Source organism: Mytilus galloprovincialis, chromosome 2 (genome assembly GCF_965363235.1).
Source record: "Mytilus galloprovincialis chromosome 2, xbMytGall1.hap1.1, whole genome shotgun sequence".
Classification (NCBI taxonomy): Eukaryota; Metazoa; Mollusca; class Bivalvia; order Mytilida; family Mytilidae; genus Mytilus; species Mytilus galloprovincialis.
In genome coordinates this window covers 92227097-92246883 of record NC_134839.1, presented here as the reverse complement: position 1 = coordinate 92246883, position 19787 = coordinate 92227097, and the positions used below count along the sequence as shown (strand labels likewise).

Genomic DNA, 19787 nt, shown 5'->3' with positions numbered 1-19787 from the left:
AGCACATCTGCAGACCAAGATCATCTTTTATTCGCCTTTAGAAATGGTTTGTTTTCCGACTTAGTTTGACATATTTTTGTAACCCCCACCTTTAATGCTCAAAACTGTTCGGGATTTCAATCTTTCATTTCATTCTGTTTCCTTTCCTTTGTACGTTTGAAACCTTAAGCCTCATCTACAAAATCTTATTCTCCTGCCTATGTAGAAATCAGATGTGGCATGAATGCCAAGGAGACAACTCTCCATCCAAGTCACAATTTGTAAAAGTAAACCATTGTAGGTCAAAATAAGGTCTTTAACACGGAGCAATTTAATTTAATAAAGATGTATTTCAAAACATCACATTGTCCAAACGTAATTGCAAAACCATCGCACTTCAGCGAAAGGACCATTGCACTTCGGCGTAGACCATCGCACTTCAGCGTGACCATCGCACTTCAGTGTCCCCATTGCACGTCCGAGTCCTACATATTTATATACCCTAACCTAAATGTCTCTTTTATAATAAGATGTTAACCATCTTGTCATGTTATCCTACAGAGTTGGAGGAGATACCACCTCAATGACAACTCCCATCATATACAACACTTTAAAATAAAGACAGCTTTTGTGTTAATGACAGACCAATATAACAACACCAAAGCTCCCAATGAATACATTAATTTTGCATATTTCAATCTGATGGAATTAACAATTTTGTTTTGGACCCATGTCTGGCAAAAATATGTCATGCATAACTCAGACTAAATATTTAAATAGGGGTCTACTTTGAAAAGATATGTTTAATACCTTTTACAAATGTTGTGATAAAAATAAAAGAATTAAACTTATTTTGAACAGTATACAATGTACCTCACCCTGTCTAAATATTTTGAGCATCATTTTATATTGGAAATTTAATCAAAAGTAACAAAGTTGTATTAATGACACAGTTTGTTTCTAAATAAATTTGTCTGCATTAATGAATGTACTTGTTGTTTTCAGACAATAGAACTCAGCAAGCATGCCTCCACCGCCACCTCCGCCTCCTGCTCCGCCCTCAGCTCCAGGACCACCCCCTCCATCTTCAAGTAAAGCCAGTAAACCAGCTTCTGGCAACAGAGACAGAGGGGCACTACTGGGTCAGATAAACAACTTCAAAGGAGCCAAGTTAAAGAAAGTACAAACCAATGATAGGAGTTCACCATTAGTAGGGGGCAAGTACAAAGACTAAAATACAGATTCAATATTTTGATTTAATGCATTTTCAATAACTATTGGTGGTTGTCAGGTGTCTATGAATTTTCTTTTGATTCATTTTGAACATGAATTTAACATTTTGAAGTGAACATGCATGTCAAACATCTATCCATTTTAGCTTTTTTTGAAATACAAAATTTGACATGAAAGGATGAATAGTATTTAATTTGAATCACTAAATTAAAGATTTCTGTGAAATATTTTGTTAATTAGAAATGTTTGTATACAGGTAAAAAGCCTGCAGGTCCAATGGGAGGAGGAGGACCACCCCCACCTGGACCAGGGAAGTTTGCTACTGTAGCAGGGCGTACCAGCAACGCCCATTCAGATATTCCTAACCAATGGAGAGGCTCACAAGATGATGGTATGTTTATTTCATGACTATTAATTATAACTTCATGAAGCAATTCATGAAGCATTCATGAATATAAATTTTGTATGTAAATACATGTATAACAATGAAGTAGGGATGTGGACAATGAACAGCTGAATTATTTTATCAAACTGTGATTCAAAAATTGCTTACAGATCAAATTTGAGTTTCTAACACTCTTTGATAGATGAGTAACTCAATGTGGTTTATAAACTTTATTTACTGCATTTTAGGGAAATTATCAGTTAAATTTTATTCATATATTTATTATTCTTTAACATGTTTAACGGATTTCAGGTACCCAATTAACAGGCTTTAACAATGTCATTTTTAGGAATTTATACAAAGGCTAGTTACTCAGTTTATGGTGCATAGATGCCTGAGTGAAAAGCTCTTTTACTTAATATTCATTTTATACTGATTTGTATATACTAGGGTACCATACATCCATTTAAACAATGGTCTACAGTCTTTTTATTAATACATTAAAAGAGCTATGAAAATTAGAAATCACAAAAACACCTGATTCCTTTTATTTAATTAAGATTTGCATTTTTACCAAATTTGACTTGGAACACTTAGTCTGATCTAAAAACATCTTATTCCCTTCTTAACATGATAGCTTTTTTGTCTACATGATTTAAGTTGTAGGCAAACAAAATGTTTCAAATCATCAATTTCTCAGCTTTAGTCTAACCAATTGCACATCATTCATATTGTTTAAAATTTGCTTTTTTTCTTAGCTTGAAAAAGGGGTCTGCTTAATCTGAACTTAGCTTTAAAAGGGGTCTGTTCATTCTGAACTTAGCTTGACTTTTTGTGGTGACTGAATGATTTGCACAATTCGTGTAATGTCAATTATTAAATAGTTAGACAACAGTGATCTTTTGAATTAAACAGACTAATAATTAATACAATACAAGTATCATCCTTTAAGATTTATTTGATTTTAAGAGATTGAATATTTATTTAGTATTGCTGCGCAGAATTATATTTTTGAACATCCATACACAAATTTAAGTTGTAAGAAATAAAAATCTTCAAACCTGCTCAAGATTAGACTTCTGTGATAAATTCTATAAAAACTGACTCCCTAACATGCCTAAGCAGAGTGTTCCAATAGGCGTATGTAAATTCTGTTATACCTTTCTTTTGAACTATTGTCTATTTTGTTTGTTTCATTTAGAAAAAAAATCTATTGAATAGAACTGTAAAGCTACTGCACACTGGATAATTTATTAGGTCTAGTAAACAATATCATGTCAGAATATGATCATCTTTATCTTGTCTTCTTTTTCAAAGCTATTATTAAATATTGCAATCCTTAGTTTGACCAGAGTGTAAAATACCATTATATATAAGTTTGACATTTTAAAAATAGGTTATAAAAGTTTATCCTGTAGTACCCTAAACATGTATTTGTATTAGTAAATGTAACTTATAGCTTAGAACTTTGCCACATGCTGTTTACAGGACCTACTGTTGAATTTAGAAAGGAGAGAAGTAGAAAGATGAGCTTAGAGTTTAGAACTATTACTCTGAGGAGAAAAACATTAAAAACATCTCATTCTGTTGATGATTTTCGCACTGGTAACAAATTTATTTCATGGGGTTTTTATTTTTATTTTCAGAATTGCATGCATTAGAGAAAGGTGTATAATTTAATAATTTTTATTCTACTCATTCAGAATTTTCATATGTGATTTTATTGAAAGATGCTGTAAAATGTTTGTCATCTATTTTTATTTTCAATAACATCAACTAACATTTTTGGCATGTTCATTATTTATGCAGGTGATTCATTCTTGTAATTTATTACATATATACAGGTGCTCAGAAATATATATACAGTACTGTAAACTTTTGAGTTTGTATTTTTTTGGTATTTTAGATATTACTCTTGTTATGTCATGTATGTCTTATGATAGTAAAATTGTGAAAACATTTTTTCTTCAAGAGATTGCACATGCAATTTGCAGGGCTCAGTATTACATTTTTCATATCTTAACCTCTGAGGCCACACCAATTTAATTTCTTGTTCTACGGATTTTTGGACTCCTAAATTTGGGGCGAGCAAGCGATTTGAAAATTTTAATAAAAAAATATTTATTTTCCAGATTTTTTAGGTGAAGCTTGAAAAGTAAAGGCGAGCGATTATAATTTTTTTTTGTAAACATAAAATAGTAGGTTTTGACAATATTTAAACTTGATTTATTACTTGTACTTTGACATTTCTTTAATTTATGAAGTATTGTTTCCCTGTTCACCAAGAAATAATTGAAGAATTAAATATGGTCTATGTATGTGTGACTGACAATGAGACAATTATCCATCCAAGTCATAATCAGGTTGGGAACAACCCCTTAATGTTATAAATATCCCTTTTTATGAGGGTCAATTTAAGTTACAATATATTTTTTTGTAAAAAACACTTTTTAGTACAAAAGGGCTCATATTTTCCCAAAGAACTCTATATCTATCTGGTATTAAATGGTCAAAACATGTCCAAGAATTTTGTAATATTCCTGGACTTTAACCATGTTAACACATTTACTTTAACAGTTTAATATTATTCAAAATAAGTGGACCCCTCTTTTAGAAAAGTTATTTAAAATATGATGTATTTCTCCTCTTTTTGAGTAAAAAAAATTTCAAAGGTTTTGTATAGAACAACATGTACCACTATATACAAATCCTTGGTATTTCTATTTTCTTTTCTACATCAGTAAAATGACCCCTTGTCTGAGGGAGGGTTGTTCCCAACCTGATAATAACAAACAAGGGTCAACATACATACATCCTTTTACACATGGCTTTGATCCAGACCAAACAGCAAGCTATAAGGGACCCTAAAATTATTAGTGTACACAATTGGAACAGGAAAACCGAAAGCAAATTTACAGATCTAACATTGTTGGGTTGATGTTTAGATTAGACGAGTTGTATATATATATATATATATATATATATATATATATATATATATATATATATATATATATATATATATATATATATATATATATATATATATATATATATATATATATATATATATATATATATATATATATATATATATATATATATATATATATATATATATATATATATATATATATATATATATTCAAACAGGAAAATATCAATGAACCATATCAACAAACAATAACTGCTGAACGACAGGCCCCTGAATCAATCAGGACAGGTGCATAAACATGCAGCGGCTATGAATAGTTTTGTTTCGCCGGCATACAATATAATTGTAGTTGAAGGCAAATCCTTCAGAAGTTTTTTGTACATTTTTCTAACAACGAACATTTTTTAATAGGGAATATAAGTAAGGGGGAAAGAAAACAATGTTTTGTTCTGTACAGGTATTTCCGCTGTTATATATTTATATCGGAGCACTCCCATTTGGGATAAATTGGTTTCATGCTGAAAAAAATATTCTCACAGATATTTACACAATGTGCTTATAGGTTTAAAATTGTTATATACAGGTTAGACTGTGATTTTAAAAACAAATGTTGATATCTTTTTATAATATTTACAAATAACAGTGTGGGAAAGGGACATGACTACATTTCCGGATGAGGGAGCGGAAATATAAAAAAAAAATCTGTTTTGAAAAATATAGGTGTGGGCGGGTCCATCGAACAAGGAATTAAATTGGTGTGGCCTAAAGGATGATGATAAAGAAAATGAATACAGTCTCTTGGAATTGTAATAAATGTATATTCTGTTACTAAGCAATAGACACAAGTTAAATTTTAACTTGATTTTACTATAAGTATAACCTTTTCAGACTTATGTCTCTTGACCCTGAATCAGGGGTTATTGCTAAAATGTGAGACTTACATTTTTTGTTGAAAAAAAAGAAAGAAAAAAACGATATTTGAAATTGACCCTGAGGCATTTGAAAACAAACTACATTTTAAACCTGACTGTGTCATCATAGATTGCATGTACACAAATTGACTTGTTTACAATGGCTTTCCACACTTTTGGATGGACTATAAAGAATTTCCATTGTCTCTCCATCTGTATGCCTATGTTTATTATACTAATTCAGGATTCAGAATATCATTTTTTTTTATTGAAATTACATTATTTTTTTGCTGATATCATACAAGTACAAAATGTATTTCTTTGGTTATCATGGTTATCAAAATGTTAGTTTGTAAGACAGGTGATAAACCCACTCATGTTGGGGGTTGTATAAATATCTTTAAAATCAATAGACAACAATGATTAAACAGGAAATTGATCAACTTCCTGTGTAAATATGTCCTTAGTATCCTTACTGTATATTGTTCTTTCTGATAAAACAATGTCAGGCTACAAAAAAAGGTAGCTGTTGAAATACTTACAGACTTCAACAATTTCCTTGTTTGTTAAATGGGAATATCAGTTTCAATTTGGTAATAAGTTTAATGGGTGTAGAAAACATATAAATCCTTGGAAATTTCGACCTTTTAAAAGAGGGGTTAAAGTCTATACAGTGTAGGGGAGATAACTATTGTACCATATTTTTTTGACATTTAACTACAGGACTGAAAATCTCAATTCAAACATTGCCTGAAATAACTAAACAGTTTAAAAGTTACAAAGGATATGCTATTCATGTTAACAGAAGACAAATATATGTATATTTTTTTAATTATTTGGTTTTTTTTGTACTAAAGTCATACAAAATCTCCAGAAGACTCCATAAGAATTTTTAATCTGAAATAGCTTTAAAACTGTTTCAGGAACATCTATAATACTTTCAATTAAATAGGTCCCCTGATATGTGTGAATTGAATTAATCAAGGCGTTCAAAATTAAGTTGAAGTTATTGTTCAATTCACAGGTAGCTGTTATTTCAGAAATTACTGTTAGGTTTTAATTTAGCATTTGTTCATATACCGGTAATTTTATTGTACCAGTTGTCAATTATGATTAATTTTTTGAAATGTATACCATCAGATCAAGGCTTTGAGGACCAGTTAGTTGTTTCCTAATCAGGCTTGGAGGGACAAGGAAAACATACTAGTAAAAGCCTCTTGCATTGGTTGTTCAAGTGGTTGATATTTCATGCATACTTAATTTTACTTTGTGTCAATATATACATGAAGTGTGCATTTTAATATCAGAGATACAAAAAAAATTATCATCAAGTTCTGTTTAATAAATTTTTACCACCATATCAGATTTCATCACAATTACAATTTTAAAGTTAGTTAGTGTTATTCATATACATTGTATATATACCGGTACTTGTAATATCAATAATTAGACAGGAAATCACGTAGGGGTTGTAGAAGCTTCCTCTTGACCTTGATTTTAATGTAACTGGTAGTAATGTGATCAATCTTCTCATGTGATTCAGAAGAAACTTTGATGTTGATAGAAGTAAAAACAAGTTTATTTTTCAGTGTTAGCTATAGCTAGTGCCAATATTTTTTTACTAGAAATGTTTTGCTTGTCAAATTTCTTAATGTTAACTGAGTCATTTGTTAGTATACCAGTACTTATTTTAATGTTCCCCAGTATGATTATATATCAAATATAAACCATTAGATCAAGGCTTTTAAACTTAAAAACCTTAGATTCTTGTAGACAGGCATGTAATAAGTAGAATGATGTTAAAGCTTTTGAGTTAACTTTTGTTCTTATAGAATGATATAAAGTATTTTTTCAATGAGAAAACAACATATAAAGACAATAGGTATATATCATTTGAAGGCTACTCATGTTCCACTTTATTGAATGAGAAAAATACACCTGAAGGAAAGACCTTATAAATACATATACAATATATATGGGACCCATATTATGGGTCGAGATTCACAATTCATTTCTGGTGGGTGACAATGGAACCTAATCTTCCCCTAAACTTGGATGATGACTCGTTATGGGGGAACAAAGTGACATTAAATTTTTTCACAAATTTTTAAACCCCAAAAGGTCCCATGTTATGCTGCTTTTTTACACAGCTAATTATTCAGTCCTTTACAAACATTTAATAACACCAATATTTCAACATTTTTATTGTACTGTCTTCTGCTCTTCAAAAAAACACAAATGGTGAAGATCAGTCACTTAGTAAACATAGCATCAGGTCATGTGATTATCCAATATCAATGCATACAGTAATAGGATGGCTATATTTGGTACATAGGTAACCTTGACAGGTGTACAAGTCTGTCAAGACAGGGTTCAACTGACCTTGACTACATTTAATGGATCAGTGATCAAGGTTTAGGTAACTTGAACTGTCCTTTTCTCCAATATTCTGAAAGTAGTTGGTCAACTATATTTATATTTATAAATAGAATGAGTGTAAGGCTTACATGTCATTCTCACAAGTATAATCTGACATTGACCTCAACTTCACAGTTCATTGGTCAATGTTAAGGTTTTTGTTTTGTTTCACTGGATATTAACCCATGTCTGAACAATGAAGTTTTCAGTTATTCAAAGTGCAATAATCAAAGTGAATATTAAGACAAGAACATGGCAGATTTACCTCTCCAGGACAATTAAATGGCATTAATAAGTCTTGTATATGGAAGTGATTGTCTATACTTTTTACATACAAGTTTTAGCTGCTTTGGAAGTGATTGTCATTGATTCATTAATTGTTATACTTCAGTAGATTTCATAGTAGAACATATGTTACAAATTCTATTATAGAAATATGTATGTACAAATATATCAATAATATCACTGTAGTATATACTCCATATAACCTGAAAAAGAATGTTATCTGTCTAAAGGTAATTGTTTTTAGCTGTACTGATGATTTATTTTTGTAGGTCCAGCTGTTGGAGGCCCTCCTGGTCTTGGTGGATTATTTGCTGGGGGAATGCCAAGATTACCTAATAAAGGTGGTGCTAGGTTTAATATTGGTGGTGCACCAAAAGGTGAGGGTTAAATTGTTGACCTGGGTTTGATGTAATACCTCTAGAGTATTATAATGTAATAAACCTAGAAGCATATTGTTTTCTGTATTTTCAGAGTTAGATTCTACAAAAATAAACAGTGTTGTCAGTAAAATTTATTTTTCTTGTTGAATTTGTTCAGTTGAATTATCTGTGTGAATGAACATTGAACTTATCTGTGTGAATGAACATTGAACTTATCTGTGAAATAAGCATCATATATGGTTTTCTAGCCTTCTGAGTCACTATTTTTGTTAATGGAAATGAATTATGGCAAGTGAAAATGGAAAAATTCACTCAAACATGCATAGTTTTCTTCTCTGTTTTTCAGTCATTTTATACATATTTATTTTAATTGTCATACTTTTGACCTACTTATTTTTCAACCCTAGGCTGTTATTTGGGTTATAAGTGTATTATGTTTGTTTTCAATCACATTTGAGTATTTTCTAGTTGCTATATATTTGATTGATCTTATGGTCATAAGGGACGACATCAAAAGTTCAATGTAGGATAAAAAAACTTTTTTTCACTGACACTGATAAGTTTTTATGCGACCGCAAAAATTTTAATTTTTTGGTCGTATATTGCTATCACGTTGGCGTCGTCGTCGTCGTCCGAATACATTTAGTTTTCGCACTCTAACTTTAGTAAAAGTGAATAGAAATCAATGAAATTTTAACACAAGGTTTATGACCACAAAAGGAAGGTTGGGATTGATTTTGGGAGTTTTGGTCCCAACATTTTAGGAATTAGGGGCCAAAAAGGGCCCAAATAAGCATTTTCTTGGTTTTCGCACTATAACTTTAGTTTAAGTGAATAGAAATCTATGAAATTTTGACACAAGGTTTATGACCACAAAAGGAAGGTTGGGATTGATTTTGGGAGTTTTGGTTCCAACAGTTTAGGAATTAAGGGCCAAAAAAGGGCCCAAATAAGCATTATTCTTGGTTTTCGCACAATAACTTAAGTATAAGTAAATAGAAATCAATGAAATTTTAATACAAGGTTTATGACCACAAAAGGAAGGTTGGGATTGATTTTTGGAATTGAGGTCACAACAGTTTATGAATTAGGGGCCAAAAAGGGGCCCAAATAAGCATTATTTTTGGTTTTCGCACCATAACTTTAGTATAAGTAAATAGAAATCTATGAAATTTAAACACAAGGTTTATGACCATAAAAGAAAGGTTGGGTTTGATTTTGGGAGTTTTGGCCCTAACAGTTTAGGAATAAGGGGCCCAAAGGGTCCAAAATTGAACTTTGTTTGATTTCATCAAAAATTGAATAAATGGGTTCTTTGATATGCCAAATCTAACTGTGTATGTAGATTCTTAATTTTTGGTCCAGTTTTCAAATTGGTCTACATTAAGGTCCAAAGGGTCCAAAATTAAACTAAGTTTGATTTTAACAAAAATTAAATTCTTGGGCTTATTTGATATGCTTTATCTAAATATGTACTTTGATTTTTGATTATGGGCCCAGTTTTCAAGTTGGTCCAAATCAGGATTCCATATCAAGTATTGTGCAATAGCAAGAAATTTTCAATTGCACAGTATTGCACAATAGCAAGAAATATCTAATTGCACAATATTGTGCAATAGCAATTAATTTTCAATTGGAGTTATCTTTCTTTGTATAGAATAGTAGTTGATAATATATGTTGGAAATTTGCCAGACATGACTATGATGTCATTTTCTATTTTTATTTGCCAATAACTTTATGTAAATAACTTCATTGGAAATTTGCCAATATAAAATGTTGCTGATGAAGCTTTTTTTCCTTATCTTATCTAAAATGTTTTTAGATAATGTATGTTGGACATTTGCCAGACATGACTATGATGTCATTTTCTATTTTTATTTGCCAATAACTTTATGTAAATAACTTCATTGGAAATTTGCCAATATAAAATGTTGCTGATGAGTTTTTTTTTATTTTATACAATAAACAATGTGTATTCACTTTTACTACCAACCAATCTTAACCATTCAGTGATAACAAGCACTTTATTTTACATTTTAATATTTTATGATGTATTTAAATGAGTAGTTATTGTTGCAAACTCCATTAGAAATTTGAATTGATATCAGTTTTGGAAAAAGGGAAACGTGGATGTGAAAAAAAAGGGGGGGGGGTTTAAATTTTTCTCATTTCAGATTTCATAAATAAAAAGAAAATTTCTTCAAACATTTTTTTGAGAGGATTAATATTCAACAGCATAGAGAATTGCTCAAATGCAAAAAAAAACTTTTAAGTTCATTAGACCACATTCATTCTGTGTCAGAAACCTATGCTGTGTCAACTATTTAATTTTAGATTTAAAAAGTTTGAAGAAATCTTTAATTGATTTGTAAAATCTTGACATTTGTTTTGTGTAAAAAAAAACAACATGTAATGTCAAAAATTTGATCACAATCCAAATTCAGAGCTGTATCACGCTTGAATGTTTTGTCCATACTTGCCCCAACTGTTCAGAGTTCGACCTCTGCGGTCGTATAAAGCTGCGCCCTGCGGAGCACCTGGTTTATCCTACATTGATCTTTTGATGTTGTCCCTAAGATTAGTGATTATGAAAGTCATAAAAGGTATTTTGTCTTCGCCATTGGTAGCCCTCATTGAAGACAATCAGAAGTTATATATGAGTGAGTTGTGTTAAGGCTTATATCTTCTTTTTGATCCATATACAATCATGTTAAAAAGCTTTTATTATGGCAGGGCACCTCCTTGATTTCTAATTTTACTTTTTAAAAATTGAAAATATATATACTGTCAACTTTTTCATGATTTTAATATGTTTTAATAGGTCCTGCTGCTGCCTTTAAGCCACCAGGACGTTCTCCAAACGGTCCAGTAAATTTTAGGAAAGAATCCCCAGCAATGAATGGACCATCTTCTAGACCAGGTGGAGCACCGCCTCCTCCTTCATCATCCACAAAACCAAGATTTAATTTACACAGGACAAGTAGTAATGGTGAAAATCTGGATAGAACTGAATTAGCTCCTCCCCCTCCTCCCCCAAGTAATAAACCATTTCACAGGAGTGACGGTAACATTCATCGTTCATCAGCAGATTTTCCTCCGCCACCACCACCAAGCAGTAAAAAACCTAATTTACATAATGACAATAGGAAGAGTGATATACCTCCTCCTCCCCCTAGTGGAAATAAACCTAGTTTTGGTGGACCACCACCACCTCCTAGTGCCAATAAATCTAGTGTTAATGGACCTTCATGGAAAACAGGAGGTAGTGCAGCACCACCGCCTCCTTCAAATAGTAACAAACCAAATTCAAATGGACCATCATGGAAAACAGGTGGAGCAGTACCCCCACCCCCACCTTTTTCATCAAAACCACAAGCTCAAAATGGAACATCATATGGAGAAAGTGGTAGGGATTCAAGGTCAAGTATTGGTAGTAGACCAACTTCAGGGATTGCAGGTGGCATGCCAAGAAACCCTCCTCCACCCCCGCCACCAGGAAGACCACCTTCAAACAGACCACCATCAAGTAGTGGGAGACCGTCTAGCATGGTAGGGAGGCCATTACCTCCTCCCCCTTCACAGGTAAATTATATCAATTACAAACGCTTTAAGTGTACATGTAAAGATACATAAAGAAACAAGAAAATATCCTGAGTTTAATACTAAGTCAAAAGCTAGTTGAATATTACATAATAATAATAATAGATTGATACTGTATATTCAGAAACTATTGGGTGCATATATCATTCAGATTTTTTAAGAAGGGAACATTTTGGAGATTAATAATTGCAATTTCAATCAAATCTGCAAACAAATGTATACACCATGTGTGTCAGGCATGCATATTTATTATTGTGACACTCGCCCAGTTGCAATATTGGCATTGATAAAAACCACACAATTATTTCTGAATTTAAAGTATTAAACTGGAATTTGAGGTTTATAGCAATAACATCCCCACCCTTTTCCCAATTACACTATCAAATAGTCATCCCCAATTAGCGAAAAACGTACTGGCACTTAGACATGTACATGTGAATAAGCCTAAATAATATTGAAGGCTGGACAAGAAATCAGTGCAGAGGACCAAATATTTTTATGTGTTCTCATTTATAAGTGCTTGAAGTTGATGACAGGACCCTGTGTTAAGGCCACTTATAGTCACTCCCTTCGAAAATACATGTACAGTATCATAAATTTCACAATATATATCAGTTATTTGTACCATATGTATGCCATTTATACCAATATGGTTTTTACTCTAAATTTGCATGTTTACAATCATTGTGCCAGTCACCTAATTAACAGCAAATTCTTTTGTATTTATTATTTCCTTTATCATACATGAGAGATATATTCTAACATGTCACTTTGTTAAGAGTTGGGGAAGTATTACAATGATCTTAAAGGTTCCTCATTTCAGTACTAGTGATCACATTAATTATGTATTAAGATAGATAATATCCATATTATTTGTCATTTAAAATGTCCTGTTTACCTGAGACCTGTATTGAGGTAAGACATTAATTAATTACAATTAAAGCTTCCGTTTCAGTGAAAACACAATTATATAGAAATGTAAAGGGAAGTTAAGAAGTTTGTCAAGGAAACATTTCAGGAGATTTAAAATTGTCAATATTTTAACTAAGAATAATTTGAAAAGTAATTTGATGTTCATATATATATCAAATAACACTGTTAAAAAGTTATATTCACTATTGAATGTCTTGACTATTAGAAATTGAAATAGAAAGAAAGGAAACTTAAATATGAATTAAATGTACAGGTACATGTAACAGAAGACCATTAAAGGTTTAAATACCAATAAGTTTGTAATAAACAGCACAAATACAACAATCAGGGTTGATCTATAAATAATCAGAGACTCAAAACTTCTGTATGCATGTATCCTGTTGAGTGATAAAATAAAATTGATAACAGTTGAAATACATACTTTAGATTAAATAAACAAATAAAACTGGACAGTGTTAAGGACCGTAAACCAGTGTTTACACCAGGTCTCTGACCACATTTCTAAAAGGCTTGTAGAACAAATGTACACCCACTATGTAAATAATACTCCTTTATGGTCATTAATTTTAACCTCTTTAATGGTTATATTTTTCAAGTCCCCAAATGATTTTACATCCTTACTGTGAAGAAGGGAAATGACTCCTGATAACACAGGGTCATCATAAAGAGAATACTGTAGGATAATAATATAAACAGTATTATAATGTTTTTAACTGGCTGTTTCTGTATTGGCCCTGTTATATATTTTCAAGGTCAGTGGCGGATCCAGAAATTTTCATAAGTGGGGGCCCACTGACTGACCTAAGAGGGGGCCCGCTCCAGTCACGCTTCAGTGATTCCCTACATAAGCAACCAAATTTTTTCCAAAAAAGGGGGGGCCCGGGCCCCCTGCCCCCCCCCCCCCCCTAAATCCGCCTCTGAAGGTTAGCTGTATTGGATCACAGACTCAAACAATAAATGTGCAATGCACTTATAAAGCCAAAGATCCCACACATTACACCATGATATGTATATAGGCAGGGAGTCATCCTACCAAGGTGTTGTTTCCTTTTGCATTTTTAAATGTCTGAAAAATAATCTTTAGTTGGAAAATGGACTATTGTGATAAAGTTATTTAAATATTTTTTTGATATTTTTGTATTTTTTTTTTTTTTTTTGTCTTTGTAATATCTTTATAATCGTTTTACAGGCACCTACAGCACCTTCATCGAAACCTCCCCCTCCTCCAACTAGAGCACCACAATCAGCCAACCCTCCATCAAGGGTAAACGCTCCACCGCCACCACCTCCTCCAACGAGGACAACATCTGCATCACCTGGTACAAGAGGTCCACCAGGCTTAAAGCCCCCACCACCTCCAATGAGAGGGCCTTCCACTAATGGACATGCTCCACCTCCCCCACAGAGAAGGTCAGGGCACTACTCTGGGGGATCAGATGGTTTGTATGATTTATGTAGTTCAATTCAAAGTTACATATACAAGTCAATTTTATTGATAAAATAAAAGCTCCACAAGACCTTTGCTTGATGTGAACCAGTATTAATATCATAATATACTATTAACAAAAGGTCCAATTAAAAAAATACAATTTTATTGTTTGTTTTATATACAATTGATAAAAAAAAAAAGAAGTTAGTATATTGGCTGTGAAATATTTTTACTAACATTTCTCATCAAAAATGTCTACCAAGAAAACTTGGCATTTTTAGTTTAAAGAAAAATATGGTTTTCATACATGGATTTAAATGATTTTACTTCTTCACAAATACTTAATTGTTTATTTTTTGGACACTGCAATGGAGATTTTTTATTTTTCATTAAAGATCTGCTGCTACATTTAATTTGGTGTTTAATAACAAGGATCTTTAAAGACAATATTTCATCAACATTTTTCACTGAAAGTTCATTAATATATTGTGGGTATGAACACTAATATATTCCTCTTTTTATTTAAAATACATTTTTCTTATTTTAGATTTTGAGAACAGATTTAGATTTCATGCAGCTAATGAACTGCCACCTCCAGAACCATTCGGAGATTGTAATAAAACCTTCCCAAGTCGTAATCCAAGAAATCCTAGTAAGTAAACAAGGGAGATAATTCATCATAGCTTAGTTGAATTTAATCAGATTGAGATTGTTGTGAATATTTAGTATCTAATCTGCTATGTGCCTCGAATGCTATAAAAGAAGCTTGTTTCATTATAATTTATTTGTTTGGGTTTTTCTTTTAAATTGAGGACAAATCATAGTTAAGGTTTTTCTGTTGAAATAAGTAAATGCTGGTTTTTGAGAAGTTAAAAATGAGTTACCTACCTTTGAATTATTATTTTCCTAGATGATACAGATCAAGGTAAATCTATTTTTGAGAATTTAAACCTGAACAATGCATCACAGTTCAGTATTTTACAGTAAACCTGAACAATGCATCACAGTTCAGTATTTTACTAGAAAATTGGCTTGAAAAGAAAAAAGAAACTATTTAACAAACAAAGTATTTTAAAATGAAAAATAACTGCATACTGACCGAAATAGAAAAAAAACCAAATTGTCATACCATTTTACATTTGCACTTTTCATAAAATAGCTTTTAAAGAAATGAAGGAGGAGAAAAATGAAATCAGCCAAGGTACTCACAATACATGAGTTGTAGTTTAATTATAGATACTAGACGAGTTTAATGTGCAGGAGTGAAATTTCAAAATTTTCTTTTCAGGCCAATTATTTCTTTGAAAATAAACTTCCTTATTCTGAAATTGACCTCCAAAGGTATACAATGAACATACTTTGCTTATCATTTTGCTCTTATCTGCAGCTAACAAATTTATTTCAGCATCTGGAAAAGGGTAGTTGCTTGACATCAAATGTCAAATTTTGTTGAAACTTTACTTTCAAATTATATCAGCATTTTGGCATTATGTGAAAGGGAATACAGGTCCGCTTGGGTTTTTGTTTTTTTTGGTTATAGTTTTTTTTTAATTTTTTATTTTCTGATATTGAAAACACATTTTCCCCCTGAAAATCAACCATATATTAAAACAGAAATTATTTTAATGTGTGTTTATATCAGGAGATACAAAAACAAATCAAGATAAACTTATGACCAAAAAAAAAAAAACCTTGAGAGAATTTTGCCTCTTTGATTAATGTGTGTTATTATATGAAATATATAACATAAAAAATTAAAGGTGACACATACTGATGTAGAACATTTGCACAAATCAAGTAGATAAATTTACCATAGCACTTCTCTCCAAAGACCATGAATTCCCTCACAAATATTTAATTCAAAACTGAAGTGATTTAGCCATTCAATAAACAGATAATATTTTATTTCAGCTTGGGAAGTTCAATGAATATTCATGATATACCATACACAATGTTTTACATTAACATCATGCATTCTAACATAAGATTTGATTTCACAATCCAAATGTTCACACCTGCACTTTTATAAAGCCGTTCATTTTTTACCCCTTAAATCAGTTTATTTGTTTAGTAAGGGGCCATATTACATAGATGAAGAAATCATGAATATATAAACGGGCCAATTTCTTAAACAGACAAATTTAAATAGGAAAAGGGATAGCTATGTTTTTGCATTCACCATATTAGCTCACCTGGCCTAAAGGGTCACATTGAACTTTTAAATTATGTCTATTATCTTGAAAATTAAAAGGTAAATTCTGAAAACAGCAAAAATAATCAGCATTACAAGATAAAAACAGAAATGCCAATATGACTTAATCCATTGGATGAGAGTTATTGCCCTTAAATTAAGTTAATTTGAAGTTTTGCTTATTATCTTAAAAAAAAATATGTAGATAGTTAGAAATTGTTCAAGCAAAAATTATCAGAAAGGCAAAACCTAAGAAAACACCAAATATACAATCAGCATTTGTTGACTCCTTGTACTGAGTATGGCCATTTAATGACATTTTTGCTTATTGTCTCCACTTTTTTTTACAGATAGATGTTTCAGGCTCTTAGGAGCTTCTTTTAAAATAAAGTATTTTCATTGTTTGTAATATTGAATAAGTGTTGATTACAAACAGAAATATGTAATTTATCATACTAACAAGAGTTTCTGTTGTCTATGATGTTTGAACGTTTTCGTTTATAGATAAAAATAATTTATTCTAGGTGAAGATTTTGACATTATTATAAACGGTAAAAATTCTTCAAAGAAAAAAATGTTTAAAGGTGTGGTTTATTTATTTCATTCAATTTTTATAATAGCATGCTAGATTTTTTTTTAATTTTAACAATTTAAGATCTATCTAACATGGCATTGATTTGAAAACATGGTCAAGGTTTTTTTTTAAAGGACATATTTTAAATGAGTAAGGATAACAGTAGGTTCATTTTATATCCCATAATTGTGTATAACTTTGAGATGCGCAATATAAGAATATAAAAAGATGTGATATGATTGCCTGTGAGACAAATATATACCTGATTTCAAATAAAGTGGATGTAAGCAATTATAGGCAACAGTACTTTAACAATGAGAAAAACAGCACCATAAAGGCAGCTATAAAAGACACAAACTTAAAAAATAGGGAACAATTAAAATGAATAAAGTAACGGCCTTATAGTTATTCAGGTGTTCAAAAGTAAGTGGACGGGGTAACGAGGATACAACTAGATTTATACTTTATACTGTTATCATCAAAATTCATTACCAACCCTTCATTCCACTTTTATATCAACATTCAATTGTTGACTGTTATAAATATAAATATTATTAATTTAATGATTTTAATATTATATTTGAATTCTTGTATATTTTTGACATTGATTAACATAAAAGATTACTTTTCAGGGATGAGTACTATCAGTTTCAATTAAGAGTAAGGGAACGTGTATGTTATAGATTATTTCAAATCAGAAGTTGAACCTGATATTATGTGACATTTTAAAGGCTATAGTTTAAATACAAAATAGGGTCAAAATCCAAGTGATAGATTTATGTTTTAGAGTTTCAAAGGCAATTAACAAACGTACTAAATGTATATCCTCATCATGCTTTAATTCAAGAAAACAAAATACAATTTACATTTCACAACTTTTTCTGTCTAATATTTTTAAATTCAGATTTCGAAAGGTTAGACAGATTTAAATTTTTTTTCTTTACAAATGTCAAATTGTTTCAAGGTGAAGAGATTTGTTTGTTCCAAATTTTTCCATTCAGTATCGTAAAGACTTAAAATGACACGTGTCCAATAAAAATTTCCTGGAGAAAAAAAAAATATGCTTATATATATTGATTAATCACATTTTCAGGCATTGATAAAAGTGAATGGTTATTAATTGATGGTTCAACGCTGATTTGAAATATTCCTCAGTAGTTGTTGAATGCATGTTAATATATCTAATGAACAGAATTTTAATAACAATACACAATTTTGTATTGAAAGATAAAATTTTGAACATTAAATGTTTAAATATGAAAAGGTTTTGGTAGATGACTTATTTGGTTGTAAAGGTCGATCATAGATATGTAATTTTATATGTTACAAACCCTTGTCTTTGAAACAACAAATAGAAATCTTATTATGATAAGGTATTGATAGCTGTTTAACTGTCATAGTTTTGACTAACATTCCTAATGTTTTGGGTCCAAGAGCTAATCATTTTATATATTCAGAGCTCCAGATAAGCTGCGTATTTGCGTGATCACGCAATACAAATAATAAAAAACCCAATGCAATTGCCCATTGCAGGGTTCAATAACCCAATTAATTCAAAGGAAAACCCAATTATATTCCAAAACCATGAGTTCTCCACCCTTTTATTGGCAACCATTTGCGTTGTTTACACTTATCTGTTTACAGTCGTCGCGTAAACTATTTTTTATTTTTTATAATATTTATAATTGGAAATTTCCTTTCGTTCTAAAAATAGATCCCTGCATCAAGTAGCTGAAATGGGTCCCTGTTAGAGTTTGCCGTTGCTCAATAGGTACACGTGTTTTTGAAAACATTTCGATCTTCTCGACGTCTATCCAATTTACGTGTGTCATGTAGTCATATTTTTTTCGCATTGCTTGGGATTTATCATAACATACATTGAATTAAAACGGAAGTGAATGTTCGGTTAAAATATTGAATAAAAGCATGTTTTCTGCTTCTTTTGAAAAGCTGAGGGAAAGTTATGATGATAACAAGACTCAGCCACTGTTTTTAGAAAGCCGTCGAACACACGGGAACATTGCTAATAAAAACAGGGTTTCATCAAAAAGAAATCAGTTGGAAAAAGTGAAAGGCCAAACACTTGAGGCCAAATCAATTATGACATGATAAAGCATCCGCAGAAAGCATCAGAAACCAAAAGTTCTAATAAAAGACACCTAAACCCAGATTTATGAAAATTGGAATAAAACAAAAACATTCAAGTATAATTAGAGTTTATAAACTATTTTTTGTTTCATTTTACACTGGTCTCAGAATTTATTATATAAAGGTGTATAAGACGAGTGTCTGTGAATACACGTACATATCCGTTTTATACAGTATATATGAGAAAATACAAAACTGGCAGAAGGTTTGAAACGGAACAAAAATTAAACCTACAATTGCTCCTCAGTGAATAAACCAAATAAAACAGCTATAGCAAATAACCCTAACCATAAACCAAATAAAACAGCTAAACAAAGAAAGAAACATAATAAGATGGAAAAAAATCGGGGGTTGGTATTGCCTAAATATTCAATATTGTGTTGAT

General features: G+C 31.0%; 1 protein-coding gene across 8 annotated transcripts in view; it reads left to right on the top strand.

Annotated features, from left to right (window-relative positions):
- Positions 1-19787, top strand: part of LOC143064871 (uncharacterized) — a 31418-nt gene that overhangs the window by 5785 nt on the left and 5846 nt on the right. For 2 of the 8 annotated variants that reach the window (XM_076238038.1, XM_076238037.1), the window contains exons 2-10: positions 985-1196; positions 1469-1603; positions 3086-3202; positions 8416-8523; positions 11349-12109; positions 14250-14499; positions 15037-15141; positions 15400-15414; positions 17205-17231. In XM_076238038.1, the coding sequence (XP_076094153.1) occupies positions 1004-1196; positions 1469-1603; positions 3086-3202; positions 8416-8523; positions 11349-12109; positions 14250-14499; positions 15037-15141; positions 15400-15414; positions 17205-17231 (1711 nt within the window). In that variant the 5' untranslated portion in view covers positions 985-1003. Of the gene's footprint in view, positions 1-984; positions 1197-1468; positions 1604-3085; positions 3203-8415; positions 8524-11348; positions 12110-14249; positions 14500-15036; positions 15142-15399; positions 15415-17204; positions 17232-17886; positions 17915-19787 lie in introns of all 8 variants that reach the window. The other 6 variants (XM_076238041.1, XM_076238044.1, XM_076238039.1 and 3 more) reach the window with 6 other exon arrangements.